Here is a 24076-nt window from a genome sequence, read left to right as displayed (position 1 = left end):
GACTTGCTGCCCAAAAGCATTATGATAGGAAACTGTGGATAAGACTATGTCCTGCAGCCGGCTTTGTCCAGTTCAAATAAAATTAACACACCAGTGGAGGACTGATTTCTGAGAAAGCAAGACATGTCAGTTCTTACTAATGACCCCAGATATTCCTTCAATGCATCAGCTCTCTCAGTTGTCCGTTTGGAATGTGTCTCTTGCATTAGAGGTTCTTTGCTGGAAAGGCTCTAACAATGCTGGAATTCTGTACACAGTTCTGCAGGAGTTAAGAATAAGTGACAGAAATGCCTTTGCATTTACAGAAACACACAAAAAAATAATCAAGTCAAAAACCAGAACCTTCAAACTTGAAAGAACAGACTGACTTCTTGTTTAATTTTTTTTAACTTTTTTTATTTGGGAAAAGTGCTTCTTACAAAAGGCAGCTGCAAAACAATACGTTATAGACCTCAGAACAATTTCTCATTCCATTTAAAAGTGAAAGGAGAGGCAGTCTAGGGGACAAGAGCAGCAGGAAAACAGATCACGGGGCATCCACAAGTCAATAAAAAACAGCAATAATGTAATGCAAGGTTAAAATTCCTGTGCTGGGGCTTTGGTGGCAAAGTAATTTCTCAATGCAAATTACAGCCAGAAACTGCACGACTGCCTTTGTAAGCAGTAACTCACATAAACTGAACAGCTTTACCAGGCAACCTGCCCAACCCAGCTGCAGAGAGGCACACGTACCTCAACGCAGCTGGGAGGCACAGCGAGTTTCTAGCAAAGCTCACGGCTTAAGTGTTTACATGAAGTTCTAAAACTTACAGAGCGATAAAGCTAAAGGGTCCTCTCTGGTGTTCCTCTGACCCCACCTTGGCTAACCGGATTTCTGCTCCTGGACAACCCTAATCATACACATGAAAGAGAGCTGGTGTATTAGGGAGTGCCATCTATCAAGTTAAGCGATAATCAGGATCGTTTCCCAGTCTGGGCTGAGACCAGATTCATGTCCAATTGGAGGCAAGACTTCATGCACCAAGAGGGGGTGAAAGATGATTTTGTTATTTTTAACTTACACAGAGTCTCCCCATCCTTGAGGTCCAACTCTACATTTATCTGTATATACACATAGAGAGTTCTCCTTTCACAAAGACATTTTCCTTTCATGCTAAACACAGTAAAAATCCAGAACGTTCACACCTGGTTCTGGTTACACAGTAGTAATAGTAATGTGCAAGTAAACAGAGACCAAAAGTCACAAATGAAGACATGTACATGAGGGGGCTGGAACGGAGCTGATTCCAGAAAGAATTATTTGTATCTGGCCTGAAATCAGAAATATTGGTACAAAGACAGAATAACGGCCATCAGCCAATTAACATCCCCACTGCATGGCCACCGCTCATTTTTGTATCTGGGCTCTTCAAAATGAGTGTGGAAGTCCTGTAAACACTTTAACCCTGGAACTGGGTGAACTCTGTTGGGTACACAGATGAAGCAACAAACCTAAGCTAACTGTTTGACAGTTAAATTTATTTTTACAAAAACTAACATTTTAAAGATTTATTTATTGTTATTTGTTGAAACAGAGGAAAAACAACACTCCTGGGGTGGGAAAGGAGGGGAAGGGAAGAGACAGACCCTGGGTAAAAGTTATTACAACAGCACCTGGAATTGATCGGCCTGCCTAAGAGAAACACAGGCACTGCCACAACACCACAGGTAATAGCTACTGCCTGAAGCCAAGACAACAGTCCACACTCCACTGACAGGTGCTATAGATCCAAATCATAATAATCTTCCAGCTCATCATGAAATAAGTCCCACTCATCCTCGGAATCCGTTAGCTCATCATCCCCTCCGGCTGCCAACAGCATCAGCAACATCTCACCGAGCTCAAAGGTCACCACCTCATCCTCGTCGGTTTCAAAGGGGTCACCGTTCTCTCGCTCCTCGATGAACTCCCAGAACCGATTCCTCCGCTGCGCCTGCAAACGGAACACAAGGATTTCCCAAGTGACCCAGTGGTACAAAGCAGGAGCCTTTCCAGAGGCTGACATGCCCCTGGTACTTTCTGACATGCAAGAAATCACATTTTTCTTTCAGGGAGATACTGACCTCCAGCAGCATTAACCCTTACACACACCCCTATTACTGCTACCCAACATTTTTACTTCAGTATGTTGTAAGAAAGTTTTTTAAATTTAGTCTTTCCATCTTGGCCTCCAGCATTCACAAACTTTAGAGCACCGCTTCCTTCAAATTCACCATTACAGAGCTCTAGCAGAAGTGGAAAAAAGAAAAGTCAGTATTTCCCTAGCCTCTTCTCAAGGCAGAAGACATAATGCACACCCCTCCTGTGCTCTCTGTTGAAAGGACAATTGATCATCATCACTAACCCGGTATCTACTTGAGGTTCCTACTTTGGGTCTTTGCGGCTCCTCTTGGCGGCCATCGGGATATTCATGCTTGTAAAAACAGTTCCCTCCAAATGGACAGCTCCCACGGCCTTCATCAAAATACCTGCATGGCTTGTTGCTGGAAAGGAAAATATCCAACCCTTACTGACAGCACACCCCAATCAGACTTCAGAACTGCATCTACCTGCAGTCCACAAGGATCTCAGGTACCAGGCGCAGAAGGCATTTTGTGAGTGGAAGACCTACATGCAGAAATGATTAATTACACTCTGTGTGGACTGATGCATGCAGAGGGACACCAAAGGTGTGCAGTGCACGAGCTTGGACTGCCTTAGAGCTACACTACCAGTGTTCTGTGTAGAGAAGGGGAAGCCTGAGGTGAAAGAACACAGGAATAGCTTTGGGACTGTGTGCATGCATCTGTGGGCAGCTAGGCAGAGATATGTTTCACACGTGGTGGTGGAAAGAAGGTGTGAAAAGGGACTTTACATTAACACCCTTCTTCTCCACATGTGCCTTTATCTCTGCAGTCTCAATTTGATAAAAGGCTGCATTGCTCATACCTCATTGCCTCCTTGTATTTCTGAATGAGTTTCTGCTTCTCTTCCTTCTCCTCCACCCAGTACTCACTTGGAATGACAAAGTTAGACGTGATCCGGCATTCTGGGCAGGACCTGGGAAACGAACAGACTGTGCTGCAAAATTCCACATTACAGGGCGCTCTCTCTCCTATATAACAAACCATGGCATATATCCATGTTTAAAGAGGTACTGTACTCATATACTCGCTGTTAAATCTTTTCAATCTAGACTCTTATAAGTGAACCTACATTCTCTTCAAGAACTCAATGGCAATGGCAGCTGGTCAGCTTGTCTCAGAAAAGCTTGAAAAAACACTTCACACAGACTCCTTTTTCTTTAGAATTAAATAAATTTATTTTGGTATTTTTCCTATATTTATTTGATTGGAACTTTGTATTTTCTTAGAACAGCCTTAAATGGAGAAATGTTTTGCCAACTGAATAATGCTCTAAGGCAGTAATGAATTAAGCAGCATACATTCTGAACTGGTTAATCTGTTTCCAGATTCTTGCATGGGTGTCCAAGACATGAACAGTAACCATTGGACAACATGCTACTAAATAAACAACAGTTATTTACTACCATTGAGTTTTGCAAACTTAACCCGGTATTAACCAAATCAGAGTGTAAATGTTATCCCTAACAATTATTTCACTCCTAAACTAAAAGTTAGTATGCACTGAATGCAGCCTCTGTGCAGTCTGCATCTGGAAGCCTGTTGCAAGTTGTCACAAGGTACTAAGCTGTTCCACAGTAACAAAGCACAATCAGAATGGGAAAGTGCCTCACTTTATAATCTTGCTCTCAAACTGCTTAGCACTCCTCCACTTGCGGATGCACTTGAGACAGTAGGTGTGGCTGCAGTTGGAGAGGATGCCAAAGCGGCGCTCGCTAGGATTGGCTTTCTCATACACCACCTCCATGCAGATCCCGCACACCATGTCTTTACTGCGCTGGACGGCAAAGGAAAGCTCCATGTCCTTCTCGTGAGCTTCAATGCAAGACTGAAAAGGAGACACAAAGAAAACAACTACAGAGATGACTGCTCATCTGGTGAGGTCTAAGCAGGTCTTTAAACTCAGTTTGCTGTTTTGCATAACGCATGAAGTGTGATTAAGCTGAAAAAATCTTCATCCTCAAAAAAAAATTTGTTCAAGTACTGGGGAACAATCAATTCAGAGTTCAAATTCCTTCCTTCAGACACTGCTTTTAAACATGAAAAGGCAATCTAAAAGACCATCCACTTTGACTAGGCAAAGAACAAAGCTCCAGTATCTTTAAGCAGACTGCTCTCCCGACACAGATAAGGAAATCCAGCTGCTCTTGAGTATGACCCTGGCAGGAAACAGTCTAGTTTACAACCGGAATTTCATTCACTGCCTGACCTGCACACACCTTCAAATAAAAGGGAATTAGTAACAAGTGATTGAGGGAAGCTAGGAAGCAATAACTTACAGCTGTTAAACAGCAGACAGTTGTTTGCCTACCTTTATGTGCTGAGATCTCTGTGCAGCATCAATGGGATGCAAGACCTGCAGGCCACACATATCACACACATCCCCGTGGATGTACACGCAGTTCTCTCCATAACGACATTCTCCTAATGCAGCATAGGGACACAGCTCCTTCTTCATCTCCACATCTGCCTGCTGCTTCTCGTATTCTTCTTCAATCACCATTTCCTGCAAAGGTGCTTCAGCACAGAAAGGAGCAGCTGGGAACAGAATTAAGAACAGTAAGCAGCACATTCAGATTCTGAGCACCGGGAGTAAGAACTCAGGGTTGCCCAAACAGAGTAATAGAAACAACCTAGGTTCATTTCAGTCCAAGTTCACACACCTCAATCTGAACTAAATTATTTTCCCCACTCAAATAATTTCAAGACCAATTTTTTCATCCTTCAACCCAGACAAGATTAAAGCTATCTAAGTTTCAGTGGTCAGGGAAGATCCATTTACAGGCTAAGTCCGCCTAAAAAAGTTGCACTAGTCATCAGCAGCTTAATACAGACTCTGGTTCAGCAACCATTAAATAAGGCTACAAATCTCTCACTGCTTTTAGAATCAATTTCTCTTTACTTAAAATTTTCACATCAGCTAAAGTTAACTTTTTTTTTTCCCCAGGAATCACACAGCTGAAATAATAAGGATGTATCCAGCATAGCAAAATGCTAGTATGGCGATACCACATCAGCAATTCCTTATGTGCAGGCTAATCAGCACACTCTTCTTTAGCCTGAACAAACTTTCATTTCTGGACTCCCATGCATCTCTAGGATTGATAGAAAAGTGGTGTCCACATCTCTCAAACTAACTTCATTCTACATATTTGCCAAAAAAAACTGTCCTAAACAGATATCTGGTCAATTAGCCAGACACATGAAACTGAAATTCAAGCTATTATCCCTGTATTCTAAGCTGGCTATCAGTTTTGCAAAATCCTAAGTAAATTCCCTCACCTAATCTTAAACTGAACTGAAAACTGTATCTTTTCTCTTCCCCCTTTAGACAGCCACTGTCTGCTGAACACTCCTCCCTGTACCTCAAACACATGCTTGCCTGCCTCACCACCTGTCAGCCTTCTGAGATTGTTACATAAGTAGGATGATGACTGAATTAGAAGACAAAAGCAGTCAGTGAGAAACTGAAGGTGTAATAAACATAAAGCATTACTATATTCAGAGTAAACACGAGGAAGAACAGCAGCTGGAGTTCATTTACATAACCAGAAGCCGTTACAGAGTAGCAAGTCATCTATGCTATAAGAAAGTGTAACTTTTAGAAGCTGTTCAAGCACTAGATTTGCAGAAGCAAGCAAAAACTACCAAAGGCATACTTGGATCAGTTAAAGTGAAGGACAGACTCTCCAAAATTAATCAGAGGCTGCACACTCGCAGTTTTCATCCCCATGGAGCAAAGACATAACAGGCATGTATCAGTCTGTTAGTCTTAGGAAAAAGAAAATGCATGTCCCTGCGACTTAAGTTTTGAGGAATAAGCAAATATTGAAGATTAGTGCAGAAAAATATTAGCTCTCAAGATAAGATCAAGTCTCCTTCTTGAACCATCTCAGACTGTAGTGGTCACCCAGTGATCCTGGAAAAGTCTGTTTGTTAGAAACATACTTTTCAAAGCAAATGAGTAACTGAGTAACAAGTCACCTGGCAACCTGTTCATTTTCAGTCTGAGATTCCCAAACAAAGTTATGTTCATTAGTTCTTCTTCCCCATGAGTTTTAGCGAACTAGCACCAAGAAAAGTGACAAGAAACCATGTACTAGGCTCTACATTCTCTCCTGAGTAGCTTAGCAGAACATGAAAATATGTACTTACTTATTGAAATCCCACTTGCCCTCCCATTTGAAATCCATGGTCTCCACTTCCATAAGAAGTAACAAAAATCACAACTACCATTCAGTTTTTAGTCCCTCAACTGTTGCATTTGTCAGTGTTTGCTCAAGTTCATGTTGTCCCAGATTTTTTTACCTAGTTGAGGGCTATGAAGATGGTTAGAGGGATGGAACATCTGCCCTATGAGGAAAGGGTCAGAGAGTTGGGGTTGCTCGGCCTGGAGAAGAGAAGGCTCCGGGGTGACCTTACTGCAGCCTTCCAGGATCTGAAGGGGGCCTACAAGAAAGATGAAGAGGGACTTTTTACAAAGGCATGTAGTAATAAGACAAGGAGTAATGGTTTCAAACGAAAATTCAACTTGAAAAAGAGTGGGTTTAGATTAGATACTAAGAAGAAACTCTCTACTGTGAGGCTGGAACAGCATGTATATTTTCTGTGTGTTCTGCACTGCAGCAGCTACAGTTTTACTTCCTCTTTGAAACCACGATTAGAAAAATTCAGAAGACTTCACTGCCAAATCAGTTAAAAATCCAACATCCCTCAGAGTAGCATTTCTTCTCTGTGATTGTTTGCTGTTTCCAAATCTCTGCTCACCAGTAGGTGGACTCAATCTCCACCTTCTCACTGCCCATTTCCCAGTCAACAGGGTTAAATTCATACTAGTGGAAAAGCAGGTTTGTTAACTTTGATCCACACACCACCTGCTTGCACTTAGGACACACTTTGTAGCATTAAACACATTAATCTTTCAGTAACAGGAAACAGACACCCAGTTTATTCTTTCTTGTATTTCTACCTTTCTACTCTTCCTCAATTACTGCAGAACAAGCATGGAAATGTGGCACATCTGAGCAACTAACAAGTGAGTACCTGAAGAATCATCACTATTTTCTATGCTAGGTCCTGAACTCATCTTCAAGATACCAGGTTTAGTCCTGAATCAGAGAATCATGGTAAAAGGTGAGCATTATAGTCCCAGCTATGCATGGCTAAACTGCCAGCCTTGAATCTTTATCATTTTCAAGAAAATCTGAAACACACAGGCTTCTAGGGAACCTTGAGAAATAGATTTCATTTTGAAGTTTCCAAGTATCAGTACATTTTTCCAGCAATTTGACAAGAATAATCTGCTCTAAGGCATACACTACAGAACACACTGCACACATTTTTATTTCTGTAGCTTAATAAAGACAGTTGCTTCAGAAAAGTGAAGTTTTTTTAAAGTCACGGTGGGAATTAGCACCATGTAGCACTGCTCAGAACAGAAACAGATGAGTATGTTTACATCAAGTTTCAAAAGCTATAAAACAGACTTGCAACCAGATTCACAGAAGAGAATGCTATTTAACTCAATCTTGCACAAGTTTGCATGAAAAGTACATGTAGGAAAAAAATTGCTTTAGTAATACTAAGTTAACAGTGTAGTGACTTGGACTTCAGGAAGAAGCACCAGCTCTTCTATAAGGACTGTGTGTATTTAAAAGATCCCTGGCTGCTCAAACCAGCAATTAATTGATTCCAGTGGAGGGCCAGCCAGTCATTAATGGGGCTGACTCCCAAGAAAAGAGACTGACTCTTCTCAGATGTGCAAATGACAAGAGACAGAAGGCAAGCTGAGGCAGGGAAAAATCCAATTACATACTAGGAAAGAGGCTTTCTTTGTGAAAGAAGTCAAACACCACAAAGGATACCCAGAGGTTATGGCCCTTTGAACATCTCTGAGGATAGAGATTCAACTAAATAAAGCCCCTAGCAACCTTTAAGCAGGAAACAAACTAGATGAAATCCAGAGGTCCTTCCAATCTAAACATTATATTCTGATTAAAATATATTTAAAAATCCTTTGTCTCAACAAGCACAGAAGCTCTATCTTTTATGACACTAAGGTGGCACATTCACAGATAGCTGTCAAGTTTTCAATCCTTTGGGATATACTCAAGTTCACAGAGTTCACATCTATTACACAATTCCATAACCAAACTTCTCAACAACAGTAGCAAACTGTTTGTGTCACTTGACCATTCCTCTTCACTCTCCTCAAACTGGCTGGCAGGAGGCTCCAAGCAGCACCCTGTAACACTGAGAAAGTCATTCTCTTTCCAAATCTGAGCATCTGAGCAGTGCCATGGAGACAAAGCAGTATAATCTGAGCACTCCATGAGATCTTCAAATTCTTCTGGATGCAAGATGTCCATTTTGAATTCAAACATTTATTTAAACACTCATAACCTCCTCATGCCTTAGAGAGACAAATATTTAAAAAATATGTTAAAGTGAACACCTTCAGCCTACTTTTCACTTCAATTTGAAGACTGTTATATTTTGGCAGGAAAAACAGATGAGATGTATGCTCCTCAAATAGTGTAGTCCCATTTGATGAGTTTCTTCAGTCTCATTCTCCTTGTGAGCTGTCACAGTATTGAAAGTTGAGTTCCAGAAAGCAAACTAGAATCAGTCATTTTCAGCCTCTGGCCATGGGATTCACAAAAGTAAGCATTAGGCTTCAATTCCTTTTACAGGAATCCATATCTCCACTGAAAAACCTTTGAAAGACTGCAAAACCACCCCAAACCATATCAAGCAACCCAAACCACAAAGGCAGCAGATTATCTCTCCAGAGCAGCAATATTAATTTTATCACCAGTAATTTCCTCTCCCATCCCATATGCAAACCAAACTTCAAAGGAGATTCTCAAGTCATTCAGAAACAGAACAAGAGAAAGCCAGTCATGCAGAGACTGACCTGAAATATACCTGGTTTCAGAATGAAACAGTCAGTCTGACTACTCATGCTGGAAAACCCAAGCTGACTTGAACTGATCAATAAATATGAATAGCTGTACTCAAATGCATTAAAATAAATGCACCACACAGAATCTGTAGAGCCATGATGGAAATTCACTGTTATCCCATGATCAGCTTACCACGTCCACAGTATGGCTGCCCAGGGACAAACTCCACTGCATTCACCCAGTCTTCAGCCCCTACTCCTGCTGCTGCCAGATCTGTGCTTTCATCTTCTATCTCAGTAATAAATTCTTCAACTGTTTCAGGGAGCGACGCAAACTCTGAGGACACTGATGGATAGATTTCTGCCTCTGGGTTAACATCAGTCACTTCTTCCTGTATTAGTGGCTTGGTATGTTCATATCTAAAAAGTTAAAACACATCATGTCAACTTTCCACAAAAAAATACCTCCAGACAGCAGCCTCATGTACTGAAAATGAACTAATGAAGATGTGAACATGCTATTTGCAAGGAGGACCCAGAAATGGCTAAGATGAGAAAATCACTGATGACTATGGAGAAATGCTTCCACTTGTGCAATCTCTCAGCATTGCTCAAGAGAACACAAGGTACTCTGAGATTTTTGGACAAAAAAGAGCACAATTCTTACACACAGAACAATCTTCAAATATGTCCCAATCAGGTCAGTTACCTATTACACATGTGCAGTATTGCTGAATGAGAAAAATGAGTTTATCCAGCTCTATAAGGAGGAGACTCAGGACAGACACTGCTGTCTCCAACTACCTCACAGGAAGCCACAGGAAAGATCAGCCAGATCTTCTAAGAGGTGCAGTGATAGGATGACAGGCAGTAGACACCAGTCCAAAATGGGAAGTTACAGTTATGAATATTAGGAAAAAAAATGCTCTAAGAGTAGTTAAATACTAGAATGGGTGCACAATCTTCATGCTTGCAGATATTCAAAGCTGGACAATGCCTTGGGCAACCTGGCCTCAGCTGGCACAGATTCAGAGATTGCCCACCAACAGAAATTATTCTTTTCCTGTGTCTCAGTATCTTGCCTCATACACATTTTACACTGATTTGAGTAATTATTCTTAATGCCTCTTTCAGTTTATTGTGGAAAATGATAATCAGAACCCTTTTCACCCTACCATCCACAATAAACAGGAAGGCCCCATTTCTCTCAAAAATCTGTCTTCCAGCAACTAGGAGACTACGTGGGGAAAACAAATGACAAATACACTGTTGTAGTCTTAATATTTGCTGACTAATTTCAAAGACAACAGGAGGGAATTTTTTGAGATCATACAGAAGTTTGAAGTGACTGTGATTCACTTAGCTTGTGTCAGATTGAAAACAAAGAAGTGTCACAATTCTTGCATATTAAAGAGGTGCTCCTAACCAAATGTCAGCTTGGAAATCCTACTCCTATGAAGCACAAATTTAAAATTCCAGCCTTCAGATCTCTACATCTGTGGCCTCCAAAGGCAACCCAATGAGGTGCAGGAAGAAAATACTACAACTTAGAGGTTTTTTTCCCTTAAAAACACAATAAATTACTATTAAGATACATATTGATGGCAGTGTTCTCACAGCCCATATGTCAGAGAGCCCATGTTGGCTCTCTGTGTGGTACATGTGAGGTGCTTGAAGGAGGTGCTCCATCACCCAGTGGGTTGACAGTGGCACTCCCTTGTCTGCTCACCTTCAGCACATTGTGACATATTGAACTTTGCTAGTGCCCACTTAATGGAGCAACAGATTTTCTGATCTTGTTTTACCTAAACCAGCCCTGACAAAGTGAACAAGTGGCTTGAAAAGATGCCTGCAGCTGTGAGAGCACTGATAACGTGAGCAAAAGCCAACAAGAAAAAGTCAGAGCTAACAGTTCTACTCCTGCTACCAGCTCATCAGCCACACTACAAAGCAAAACAATGTCAACCTAATCAGCTCTTGAACTCAGGGGGAGGGAACCACAGAAGAGATCAAGATTACCAAGAAGGCAATCTGAAATATGGATTTACATTCACTGTTTATTAATAAAGAACCATGCCCTCACTGTATGCTGCACCTTGAGATATCAGCTACTGAAAGGATGGAGCCATCTCAATTAGCAAGGCATTGAAAATCACAACATCTGGAACATAAAGGCAAACCTCCACATTTTTTTCCAAGATGTTTCAAGTCATGTGCTACTCAATCCACTACTTTGCAGAACTTCACACTAAGAGTTTAGAAATCTCTTTTGAGGCTTGTTATATAACAATGAAAGACAAAAAGCCATATGCCACTGGACTACTTTTTCTTCCCGCTGCGGTAAAAATGACTGAAATAACTCACGGAAAACAATATGGTTACAAAGTAAAATGCATTCCTTTTCAACAAATACTGTTGGGAAACACAGAAAACACTGCTAGAGTTTGAAGAAACAAGCAGTAGAATAAATTGTGCAGAGTGGGAAGTTTGCTGTATGGCAGAAGGAAAAGTACAGATGTTTTTCACATCTCAGCTTATGATACTTGCTAGATTCTGTTTCAATATGAACTACTTTTTGTGAGACACCAAAGATGCACCAGTAGAGAAACATTCTCAACAAATTACTTCTTTAACAAAGACAAAAAGATTCATTGGAGGAGATATCTTCTCAGTAGTATACAATTACTTTAATAAAAACAATGCTTTATGGAAAAACTGTGCAAGTAAAACCACTGAAGCAGCAGCTGCCCTGACCACAGTAAGAGATTGCAGGGTAAGGCTACAGGGAAAGCACCCCACGAGAAATCCATCACTGCATCACCCACAGGCAAAACATTGTAGCAAAGATGGATCCAGAAGCAGCCAAATGACACTAGAAAATGTCATCAATATAGACTTTAAACAGTCAAATGTTTACTGCAGTTAAGAGGTAGAGAGCTACCATGAAAATCTTCTGTAGCACACAGATGTTTGCTGATTATCTTATGGCAAAGCACTTAAAAATTGTCATGGATGAGTTATGCATGTTTATTTCACAAAGACAAGTGCTGCAAATTTGCTGCCCTTTTCTGTGATGACAAGTCACTGCCAGCTGTATGCTGCTGAGCAGATATTAAAAAAAACCCCCAAACCAAAACAACAAACCCAAACCAGCCAAACCCAACCAGATTCCAACTGTCTCTCCAAGATAAAGTCATTCTACAAACAGATAAGTGCTTTTTGAAGGAAATTTGTGGTATGGAGACAACACTTTGAAAATGAAGTGTTTCCACCATTGTGTTATTATACTGCCAAAAACAATCAAAGTGTGTCAATTACAAAAAAACTTTTTCTCAACAACAAAAACCTTTCATATCTTGTTCACTTAAAAAACTTGGAAAGTGATTTCTCTAACATGTTTAAAAATCTTGCAAAATCAGAATTCCAGTGTATGTTGGACCCATTTGCTAAAAATATAAAAATGCAACTCCTTCCAGTGAATCTGCACTAAGAGCTGATTGACATCAGGCAAGGTGGAAACTTACCAGCTAAATTTATCACACATTAGTACAGGCAGCCAACAATACACTTCCTTTTGGATCTGCATATCTTTGTGAAAGATCTTTTTCAGCTACAACCGCCATTAAAACCAAGGACTGAAATAAACTGAACTTTGAATGAGGCCTTCAAATAACGGTATCACATAATGCTACACTGAGATTTTAAACAATAAAAAATCCCAATAAATCAATATTATTGTCAGTAAAAAAATATTTTTACTAATCAGGCTCTTAGTGACAGTAAAAATTGCTTTGGACTGTTTATAAAATATTTATTAAGTATTTTTCATTTCACCTTTAATACACCTTTAAAAAATTCTTTTCAATTAAAAAAATTAAAATAATTTTAAAAATCTTTAAAATTCTTTCAAAATTAAATTTAAAATTTAAAATTCATATGTTTTATAATGTACGTAACATTAGTACAGTAGTAGATGTAGATACACACATATAAATTATAAATATATGTATATGTTGGTGGGAGCTCAAAAATATTGAGCTGATGGGGTGCATGATCCAACGTTGGAAGACCACTGATCTACACAATTAAAAAAAACAACACTGGCAGACAGAAGACTACAAAGAGGCATTGTTTGTTACCTTTCTCACATATAGTATCCCTTCATGAAACATGAAAGCAAAGCTAACTATGAGCTACCATATAAAATAATGATACAAACGTTTAATCACTAATTACAGCTGCAATAAGACACAATGTTATAACTTCTGGTAAGTTTTAATAAAATAAATTAGGAAACATTCCTAAGCCCTTTTAAAGCTTTGCTCTACGAGGAAACTATCTGGCTTTCTTCTCCACACTTTCTTTTTTATTGTAATTTCAGGGGTATGGATCAATTCATAGTATGTTTTCATAAAGCAATTTTGTACAGGCAACTTATATGACAAACTCCAGTTACTTTCCTAAAATGGTAGCTCCAGTGTCAGGGTACCAATTCCTCAAGAAACAACATAAAGAAAATAAATTCTTACCTATTCAGGCTTTTATGATCACTTACATAGTGTAACTCATTTTCATCCACTCAGCTAGTCTGAATGTAATCTCAGATTTCAATTAATTCTACTCATGTTATTAATAAAATATAAGAAAACTCCCTGTACTGACAGCTATCACTTTTATGAAAACCAGTTACCACCTTGCCTTCGCTCATTTTTCTGCATAGCATAGTATTTAGCAAGACAAGAGAATCAGTGAAAAGCTATTTTTTAAAAATACCTAAAGTGCAACAGAAAAGAAAAGCACTAAGATGTACTGTCTTTCCCCGAGCTCTGCACTCAGGGATTCAGAGTGCACAGCTTGCTGCAGGATGGCAGGGCATCTCTTTACCTGCAATGATCTCCATAAGCACAGCAGCCTCGCTGGTAATACCTGCACACCATGGCAGACTGACTGGTGGAGAGGTCGTGGGAGTAGCGGCAGTTGTCTCCTTCCTTGCAGACTCCATGCATGAAGTATCTGCAAGAGAAGGTAATGGTCAGTTAGGGAGAAGCACTGAAGCTGCAAAAATATTTGGATGATCTTATTGTTCTATAAATCAAGGTATGCTGTATTAACAACAGCACCAAAGACTCATGGGACCCTGCCCCAGTATAACCATAAAAATAAGAACATTTGAGGAAAGATGAAGCCTCAGCTACTCCAGTGAACTGTGCTGCACATTTAGAGACTTGCTCTTACAAAAGCCTGGGGAAAATACACAAATCTGTAAAAGCAAAGTTATCCTGGGCTGTGGCACTAAGAGGAAAGAGTCTTGGACCAAATATATTGGCACTAAGTTTTACTTTGTAGCCCTGTGTCCTGACACAAGCAAAAACCTTACTGAAACCCAACAATGGATACAAGACTCAAATCCAGACACACCCTAAATCACCCAAGGTTTTGAATCTATTCTGGATTCATAAATAACTCAATCAAATGTGATTTCCTCTCCAAGAATGAAAAACATGTTTGTGATGGATAATTACATCTGACAAAACACACACATTAGTTTCTGTGATAGGAGCCAAATAAATCAAAGCACTCTGCTTCAATATTGTGCTGCTTGTCTTGAAAAACTTGGGACAGTTTCAATGCTTTTGAGGACAGCTTGATCAATTTTAGCATGTCAAGTACCACAAGTTTAATTCAGTATCTTCAATTCAGTTATTCAAGAGAACTGTAGAGTGGTTTTCAAGAATTTTTCAATTTTAACCTAGAAGAACAAGCCTCTAGAAATTCAATGCACCGTAACTGTTCAGATACAGTATGTTCAAAACTACAACTGACAAGTTCAAGTACACCTTTCCCAATCCACATAGAAGTATTAGCAAAGAAAGAAAGGAAAAAATGAAAAAAACCCTGGGTGAAAACTGAATCCATAAATGTTTACCAACACTTCAGTTTAGAAAGAAGCCACACTGCCTCCAGCTAACAAGCTGCAGACTCTGAACTCACTGGAAATAGGAAGAGCTAGTAAACAAGAAAATTTGTGAGGATTTAGGTCTCATACAAAACACCACCTGAGGGAAGGCTGAGAAGCAGACAATGTGCAGACAATGCTGCTGCATGGGGCAGTCCTGCCCTCCTCCTGTGCCACACTTCCAGCACTTTGCAGAGCCAGCAGAACCAGGCCCTCCGAGCAGCTGAGCGCAGCCTCACAGCCAGCACAAGAGACAGGGATCATCTTTCAGCAGCCACAACTAAGATTAGGACAGCTCTTCACAGAACAGGACATTCAAGCAGATATTCCTGGCCAGGAATGGTGATAAGATGCTGAACTGCATGCACTTCTACACAGCTAATTAGTCTACTGCATTTTTAAGAAGTCAGATAAAGCCAGTGAACAATGCACTAAATGATATAAGTAGAGCTACATCTACAATCCATTTTTAGGGAAATATTAAAACCTGAGGTTGAGTGTTTAGAGAGCTGATAACTCTTCATATGCAATACCAGTGGTGTATTCAACATAACAAGAAAAAAAAAATCTCAACTAGCTTAACAGAACTCAAGCTGACACCTGCTGCAATTCACACTCCAAATCCCCTGTCTGTACTCTGTAGACAAATTAACCAGGTAAGAAATGTGATCCTACATAAAAAACAAGCAGATGAGGTTCTGCAGGGTCAGGTGGAGGCACAAACAGCAGGAACAGGGTGTTGCAAAAACAGAACAAGGCCCATCCCTGCAAATATACAATCAGCAATCTCTCAAAAAAAACCACACAAACCCCCCTAAAAGTCACACTCACCCACCCAACAGCATTAAACACCTACGAAGACCCATGTCAAAAGGAAAAAACCAACACCCAACCGTTGAAACATCCATACTTAATCTCCCCTCTTCCCCAAACAAACAAAAAAAGCCCCCCAAACAAAACCAAAACCAAACCTAACCACCCATGAGGTCATGGAACTAGAATCTAACTGGAATTTCTGGCTTGATTGCTTTTAAGAAATGGGAGTCACACTGAAAGGGTAAAAAAAGACTTCAGATTGCTTAAGGTTTGCTCTTTAACAAGTGTTACCTCCACCCTTTGCTCATTTCCACTCAGCATCGCTTGCCCCAAGTGCTGGGGCAGCAGCTTCACAGCCACGGGCTGGCACAGAGCAGGAAACGGCTGCAATGGAGCCTGGCATTCCTTCTGCTGCCCCCATGGTTATTTTTAATGTGGGTCACATCACTGCCCAGCCACTCTGCACAGCCACCCTGCTCCTTGAGCCAGCCATGTGCTGGGACACCACTGCTGCTGAAATAAGGGACTGACAGAAAGGCTCCTGCCTGAAGTGAGGACATCTGATAGAAACTATTTGGCCAACAAGATTTCTAATAAGCCCAGCAATTAGATTTTCCCACTGTATGATAGGGAAAATGAAGCTCCAAACTCCTTTCCTTCCTTCCCAATCTACATCAGAAAATCCTCTGAAAATACAGATTCTATGTAATTCTGAAAGTTGCCACAAATTATTATATTGAAATGGCAGGCTATAAAGGGCACAAAATAAACATTAAACACTCCAGGCTCTAATTCACATATCACCCTTAAAGGCCTTCCATCCTATGCAGCAAACTCAGCATTATTTGAACAAGAAGGCTGGAGTGGAAGGGGAAAAATGTATTTCTCTTAGGATTACACCCCAACTTCTTTCACAACCCTCCCCCTCACCAAGAGGTAAGATTTTTACTTTACAATCACAAAGAATGTATCACTTTACATTTAAAATTGCAGTGTTTGGCTAAAACACTTTAGCCAAGTCAAAAAAAAAAAAAAAAAGAAAAAAAAAAGAGTGCATTATTTTTGGGGTAAGATAATGAAATTTATTTTGGAGAGTATCTTTACTTACACAGAGTATTCAGTTTAACCCTACTCAACAGCAATACCAGCCTCTTCATTCTGGTTATAAGAATAAAGCATCCTTAAAACTGAGAAATATATGAGTTATATGCCTTACACACAGACATGTAGAAGGACATCTGAAATTTGCATTTGGTCAAGTAGTCAGAGAACACATGTAATTTTATCTGAAAAGATAAAACTAGATCAAGACAAGCAGATAATTGGATTTTCTCTGAGCCTCTGTGATGCTGTCATCCAAAAAAGCACTTATTGTGGCAGTGCTCTCTGTCCTTCCAATTCAAATATACAAGTGTAATTTGGTTAAGCTGCTTGGGGAGCCAGACTAGAGAACTCATCAGGGTCCAAGCCCAGATCATTTCCCCAGTTCAGTTCACTGCATGATTGCAGAAAACATGAGTAACACTAACACATGGAACAACTAGACAAAATTAATAACTGCCTGCACTGGCATTTTATCACTGAAAAAGGTTCAACACCTGTCTAGTTATGAATGTCTTGATCAAAAGTGCATATCCTGATTTTCAGGGGTATTTCTCAATAGGCAATATTCCTATTTCTCAACAGGCAAAGTCCTATTCCAAATTCTTCCTTCTACAGCTTTGGAAGCTTGCAATGTGTTTCCTTATTCAGATGTATTCTGTTCTTTACTTCAGGTTTCTGCTTTCAGGTAATGCTAATTTGTTTTATCAACCTACTGGTTCAGCTAAATTAGAGTGTTACAGCCAACAGCAAACCTCCTTCAAAGCCCAAACACTGCCATGAGTGGCAGATGGGGAAGCTCAGGATAACATCCATCTGCAGGCATTGGCCTCCTCAGGTGCCACACAGAGACTGAGAACTCCTGGGAAGAAGGCAGCAGGAGAGAAGCTAAGCACGCTGCTCCAGCACAGCTCCTGGGTGTTCAGCCACATGACTTGCCAATGAAATTCTCCTGGAGTTAGTAAAATGGGAAAAAAAAAGTTGATCTTCACAGCATTTAGCTGATTGTCCCTTCTCCAAAACCTCCTTCAGCAGTTCCCAGGGATGCAGAGCAGAGCAGCCATGAATGGGCAATCCAGGCAGGCTGTCAGGAGGTTTGTGCCCTGCACCTCATCCCTGGTGCTGCACAGAATTAAGGAGGCCTGACTTTTCTGATGCACTCTCTTCACATAAACAGAAAAAATTACCTCATCCAGGTTTTCAGGAAGAACAGCAAAGAGACAGCTCTCAAAGTACAGCACTTAGTTGCTATGGGTTTTATTTGCACTCAGGTCTAAAGCAAACAAGTGAAATGCAATTTGTTTACATCAACTTGATGACTTTTAATGTCGTGTGACATCTGGGAAACACAAGCTCGGAACAAACAGTGTCAAGCCTTTGGAAAAACAAGATTGGCTGTAGCACTGCTCAATAAAACCATGTAGCCATCTCAACCACAAGGACTGAGGAACTCGGTAAGGACAACTTTCTTTTTTATTTCAAACATATTAATAAGAAAAGGTTCATAATACAAACAAGTTCTGAATTAGCTTTGTTCCCCTTGTTTAATCCAGCTGAAAATATGATAAATTTTTACAAAAGACAAGCCTTGAAAACTGCTAAACCACAGAAGTAAAAAAAACCCAACCAACAACCTTTCTCATTGTCTCTTAGGGAACATAATTTCCTATATTTCACCCTGAGACTTCTAAACTTTAGCTGCAAGAAAAACAGAAGGGTAACATCAGCAAAACTGGATGTGTAGGAGAAACCAAAGTCCTTCTTCTTAGTCATTGTGTCTCACACTCTGAGATATTAATCATCCATCCCAAGGATATCACATTGGTATATTAAAACTCATTAACCAACCTATTTATAATATCAGATATTCAAAGGAACAGCAAGAACTTATGGTACCAGTTTTAAGCCTTCCAGTTTCCCTCAAACAGCAATATTTCTGCACCAGCCATCATGTGCTAGCTCCTTATACTGAAGGGACTGTCTCCCTAAAGTTTGTCAGGCAGCATTTACCGTTACCCCTATGATGATTCAACTAAAAATGCCTGTGAACAAAAAAATTGTGCAGTGTTACTCAAACAGAAACTGCTCTACCTCCCACACTAAAAACCTGCATTTTGAAATTTAACTTCTTCATCTCACTGTTAAATCCTCCAGCTCATTTATAAAGGTAAACTAAAATTTAATAGTAAGAAACATATCTTCCTAAATACGAATATATCCTATCAAAACCAAACATAGAAATCCAAAATTTTTATCACAGGTTCCTAGAAGGGCAAGTCAGAACTGCTAATTTCACTTTAAAGCCTGATTAAAGCTATTCTTCCTCAGCTTGAATGGCCCCATAAAAATTAATAAAGCAAGCAATGGGATAACTAGCAGGATTAGGCAGAGAGAACAAAGAATGGAGACGTTCATTAGATCCAAGGCCAAGATCCCATTGTTTAATCTCAAATTAAAGCACATTAACCATTACAAAAGAGCAGCTTTAGCTTCTCACTCAGCCTGAGTGTTTGCAAATAAATATATTCCCTCGACTCTCTGCACTGCAGGACACTGATGAACTTGACTGCCTCTGTACTATGGCAGCGGCTGTCTTCAATAAATCGATCCTGCATCTATACCTATTCCATTGCTGCCTCATGAATCCAATTTGCCTAATTGAGCCTTTCGATCTTCAGAAATTACGAGGCAAACCCAAATGGAGGGAGCACTGACCTTGTGTCTCACTCAGAGCTGAGCTAAGCACGGTTCCCGGTCATTTCCCCATCAAACATTAACCGGGGGGAATTCGCAGCACAACGCCGTGCCCGCGGCACCCCCGGGAGCGCCGCTGGACGGAGCTTCGCGAAGGGAAACAGAGAGCGGGGCACGGCCAGAACCGATGGGGAGCACCAGCGAGCAGGGATGCGCCGAACACCGCGGGGCACGCCGGACAGACACACGCAGCCAGCGAGCTCGCTGCGAGAGCGGCGGCTCCTCACGCTGCTGCTGCTGCAATCTGCCCGTGAAACAAACGGGGGAAAGGCAAGCAGCAGAGATACAAAAGAACTCAATGCAGATCTAGAGCCTCTTCTGTCCTAAACAAGCGATGCTCCTTTTTGCTTCCTAGCGACTTACAACTTATTTGTCCACAAACACGTTAAGTGTAATTTAATTTATTAAACAAATAAATTTTAAAAAATTAGAAGAACGCTCCTGGATTATAATTTGCCTTTATAGTAACTAATATATGTCTACGTTCACAAAACTGTTTTAAATTCCTTACTGCCTGCCAACCGACCAGCACGGTAGGTTTAAAAATAGTCCATCTGGCAAGCTTTAAAACACGCAGTACGGCTTGCATAACCCCGGAGAGGAGATTTATCAGAAATATAGTTTAAAGGAAAGCACGGATAGGAAATGACGCAGCACACAGAACCTCTGTGTGACACAGGCAGGGCCACTTCGCACATTCAGCAACATGGCACGACCCATTCCTGTTCTCCGCTTTAATAATTAGCTTTCGCTATATCAATCACCAGTTAATCGCCAATTTTGAATTTCGATTGAAACGCACAACAATTTAAATTACGTCGCGTTTCCTGCCTTGTCGCGCTTTGCGGAACGCGCCTGCAGGACTTCCTTTCGCACGGCGCCCTTCGCGCCGCGCACCGCGGGCCGGTTCCCGCACAATGACGAGCGGCCCGCGGCTCCCGGTGCGGCGGCGGGAGCGCTCCCGGCGCGGCGGCCGCAGGCGCTCGGCCGCAGGGAACACCCTCGCACGAGGCCGCGGCTGCAGAAAGGCCGCGGGCCGCACCGCCCCCACCGGCGGGCCCGGCTGCCGCCGCGGCCGCGCCACCTCCGCCGGTAGCCCCGCCCGGGGCCGGGGCCGTTCGCCACCCGCGGGGACGCGCGCGGGGCGGGGCCGGCGCGCGCCACGGGCGGGCGCGCGCGGCGCGTACGTGACCGTGGGGGGAGGGGCGGGGGGGGGGGGGGGCGGCGGTGAGGGAGAAGGCCCCGGGACAGGGGGGGGAACCCTGCGGGGAGAAGGGAAGGGAAAGGAAAAGAAGGACGAGGAAGGGCGGCCGCGCCCGCCCGCTTCCCTCCCCCTCCCCACCCGCCGCGGACGGCGCGTACCTGCAGGTGACCTGCTTGGTCCAACCGCCTCCCCCAGGCCCCGCGGATGGCGGCGGCACGGCCGCGAAGTCGAAGGCGACGGCCGCCGCTCCCGCGGCCGCCGTGGGTGACCCCAGGGCAGCGGCCGCCGCGCCCGCCGTTGTCTCCAGCGCCGCCACCGCCTCCGCCATTACTGTTTATCCCGCAAAGCGGCGGCAGCGCCGGAACTTCCGGGAGCGGATCCTTCCGGCTGCGCGGGGCGGGGCGCGGCCGCGGCTCCGCCCCCCCGGCCCAGCGGCGGCTCCCGTTGGCCGAGCGGGACGGGCGCGCGCGAACGCGCCGGGGGCGGGGCCGTGCCGGTGCTGCCCTCGCGCGGTCGCACGGAGCGCGCGGCCCAAGCGCGCCCCCGTGGCGCCAACGGGAGCGCGCGCGGCGCGGCCCCGCGTTGGGGCGTGGGGCCCGGCTCGGCCCGCCGGGATCGGCCGGCGGCGGGAAAGGGCCTTTTCCAGGAGGGAACGACACGGACCGGCGACGTGGCGCCGGCGGGGGGCGGGAGCAGAACGGGACGGTGGCGCCGCAAAGGCCCAGCCCAAAAGTTGGCCCTGAGCCAGCCGGTGCTGCGCTAACGGGGTAAGAAGCACCGCGTCCTTGCGCTGTAGCGCGTCCCTCAGTGCGGATGTTCCAGAACCCTCTGGACGCGATGCTGTGTGCCCTGGGACGGCCCTGCCTGCGCAGGGAGCTTGGGCCGGAGGATGGTCCCACCAACCCGAGCTGTTCTGTGGTTCCCTAATAAATCCTGATTGTGAAACTGCTGTTTGCCCGACCCACATAGTGCCCTTGGCTTCCTGCTGCCAAGAACCGTAAGCAAAGTACTTAAAGCATTCCCAAAAGATTGTGACAAGCTGGGGTGCAGGGACAAGGTGACAGAAGAACCCTGTCACTGCAGTGTTCCTGATATTTTGCCTCTGTCTTTGAAAATGTATTAATAAATCAAATGTATCCAGGCCATTAGTCACTCCAGAAAATACTGAAATGAAGCCTGTGCTCTAAACATAGGCACTAGGACAGTCCCCTCAGATGCTGGACTTTAGGAAGGGCACAGGAGAGAAGAGGAACATCTGTCCTCAGGTTTCCTTGGAACAATGACTTCAGTGCCCTTGAACTACCTAAGGAATGGGGCAATGGGAATGCTTGCTGGCATTTTCTGGAATATGCAGAGTCCAGACCTGGGCAAACAGAGCTCTGAATTAAAAGGAGGCGAAATATACATATCAATTTTAACAAGCTTCAAAACAAGGTACAGGTACGCATAGAACACCAAAAAAAGGCTAGTTCTTGGAATGAACTATGAACTCCAACAGTCTTGGAATGAATAACTTCTTTGAATGATTGTAGAAGACCAACCTGCATCCAGGACAAGGAGCACCCAAATAAAGACCTCGATCCAGGCTCTCTATGCAGTAGACTGCCTCCTGATATTATCAGCACAGTGATCAATGCCAAATAGCTCATAAATTCAGCTCAACAAATCCCAGTTGTAAGAAAGCCTGGATGTTCAATGGAAAACTGTCCCATGAGAATTGGGAATACCTTTTAGTATCTAAAAGAAGAAACTTATTTACTGCACCTGATTCCATCACAGAGCATTTCTCATGCAATGTTCAGCACTGAAATAAAAGTTCAAAAATGGAACCAAATGTGTATGTTCAGTCTTGCATTCTGTTAAAAACAGCTGGAGGAAAAAAATACTTCATGTTAGAAAAAAAAATTCAAATACTTTAAAGCCATTAAGATAATCTGGGAAGTTATTTTGGATCCATTAGAATGATCATGAAAATCTGCTGATGAAAGCAGAAGGATGTCAAGACAGTTAAAGAGGTTAAGTCACTAAAGAGTGACTTTGTCAAACTTTCATATTGGTTAGAGTGTTGCCCTGACAAGACAGTTCCAGGCACCACAATTCTCACTAAGGTAAAATAAATGAATGGTTAAATGTGTTCTGGATGATTCTGCATGTCCCTAGGAGGTCTCCTGGATATTGGCAGCCTAGAAACAAGCTTCAAAAACAGATAAACACCAACGAGCAAATCCCAGCCTAACAACTGTAAATAGACTCTTGGAAATCAGGTACACAAGGAAAGGAAAATACTGTCCCATGGTGGACATGACAGAGTGACAAAAGTGATGTGGAGTTTCCCATTTCCTGAATGCCTCCAGCAGTGACACCTGGGAGAGGAAACATTCCAGGGGAGATGTAAACTCTAGGAATCACTCAGAAAGGAAAATGCCAGGGTGACCGTAGGGCCTAGCTCCCAGTGGGCAGTAGGAATTTGCCATGGCAATTTCTTTGTTCCCAGCTGCTCCCTTTTACTCAGGAACCTGTTTAATATTAACTTCTGCTTCTGAGGCCCAGAGGGGGAAGCAGCAGCAGCAGCAAGCTCTGTGTCAGGGGCAGGCAGACAGGACTGGAAAGGCAGCTACCACTGCAGCAGGCAGGGAGTGAGTTAAACACCGCCCCACACTCACACAAACCTGTCTCCAGCTCCTCTCCAGGGCTTTCTCTCCTGCCAGTCCCCTGCTGGCTCCTTCCAAACCCCATCCTTGCTGTTGTCAGCCATATCTCACCCTGCAGAAGCCTGCTGGGAGCAGTTCCAGAGCTGGGATAAGCACAAGGCTGCAGTGGTGCCCTCAGAGACCCGTCTGACCTGCCCCATTTTGTCTCAGAGACTCACAGGTTCATGTTGGAAAGCTGAGCTAAAAATCCAACAGGCTGATTTTCTACTGGATTTAAGGGCCAAAATGACAAATCAAGAAAAACATCCTTATCCCTGACTTACCTAATGTGACAGGCTGGACTTGGGTGACCACTGCTCAAGATCACCTTGAGATGATATTGAGAATTGGAAACTGAGTGGCCAGCTTGGTTACTAAGGCATCTTCCCTGAGAGTATGTCAAAAACGTGATGGTCCAGATAGATTCCTCAAAAATATTGAACTGATGGGGTGCATATTCCAAAGTTGGAAGATCTGCAGTCTTTCCA

At 42.8% G+C, this 24076-nt stretch overlaps 1 protein-coding gene across 3 annotated transcripts; it reads right to left on the bottom strand.

Annotated features, from left to right (window-relative positions):
• Positions 1-385: 385 nt before the first annotated feature.
• MKRN1 (makorin ring finger protein 1) lies at positions 386-21162 on the bottom strand. 3 transcript variants are annotated; one of them, XM_058022418.1, is made up of 9 exons: positions 21057-21161; positions 13952-14080; positions 9261-9487; positions 6472-6612; positions 4475-4701; positions 3777-3991; positions 2969-3079; positions 2385-2523; positions 386-1973 (listed from the first exon to the last, which is right to left on the bottom strand). In XM_058022418.1, the coding sequence occupies exons 2-9, from the start codon at positions 14071-14073 to the stop codon at positions 1761-1763; spliced, it is 1395 nt and encodes a 464-aa protein (XP_057878401.1). In that variant the 5' UTR covers positions 14074-14080; positions 21057-21161; the 3' UTR covers positions 386-1760. The 3 variants fall into 3 exon arrangements, with proteins under 3 accessions (XP_057878401.1, XP_057878403.1, XP_057878402.1); XM_058022420.1 differs by lacking the exon at positions 6472-6612 and having other exon boundaries at positions 2409-2523; positions 21057-21162; XM_058022419.1 differs by lacking the exon at positions 6472-6612.
• Positions 21163-24076: the final 2914 nt, after the last annotated feature.

This window comes from Melospiza georgiana, chromosome 4 (assembly GCF_028018845.1).
Source record: "Melospiza georgiana isolate bMelGeo1 chromosome 4, bMelGeo1.pri, whole genome shotgun sequence".
Classification (NCBI taxonomy): Eukaryota; Metazoa; Chordata; class Aves; order Passeriformes; family Passerellidae; genus Melospiza; species Melospiza georgiana.
The sequence above is the reverse complement of the archived record's forward strand: the minus strand, read 5'-3'. Positions and strand labels throughout refer to the sequence as shown.

What these genes read in the sequence shown, in the direction of transcription:
- MKRN1 (XM_058022418.1), bottom strand. Translation starts at nt 14,073, where the DNA reads ATGCATGGAGTCTGCAAGGAAGGAGACAACTGCCGCTACTCCCACGAC. An exon ending in GCTTATGGAGATCATTGCAG is followed by an intron (nt 9,488 to 13,951) that starts GTAAAGAGATGC and finishes TTAACTTTTTAG; the next exon opens with ATATGAACATACCAAGCCAC. An exon ending in AAATACAAGGAGGCAATGAG is followed by an intron (nt 2,524 to 2,968) that starts GTATGAGCAATG and finishes TTTCCTTTCCAG; the next exon opens with CAACAAGCCATGCAGGTATT.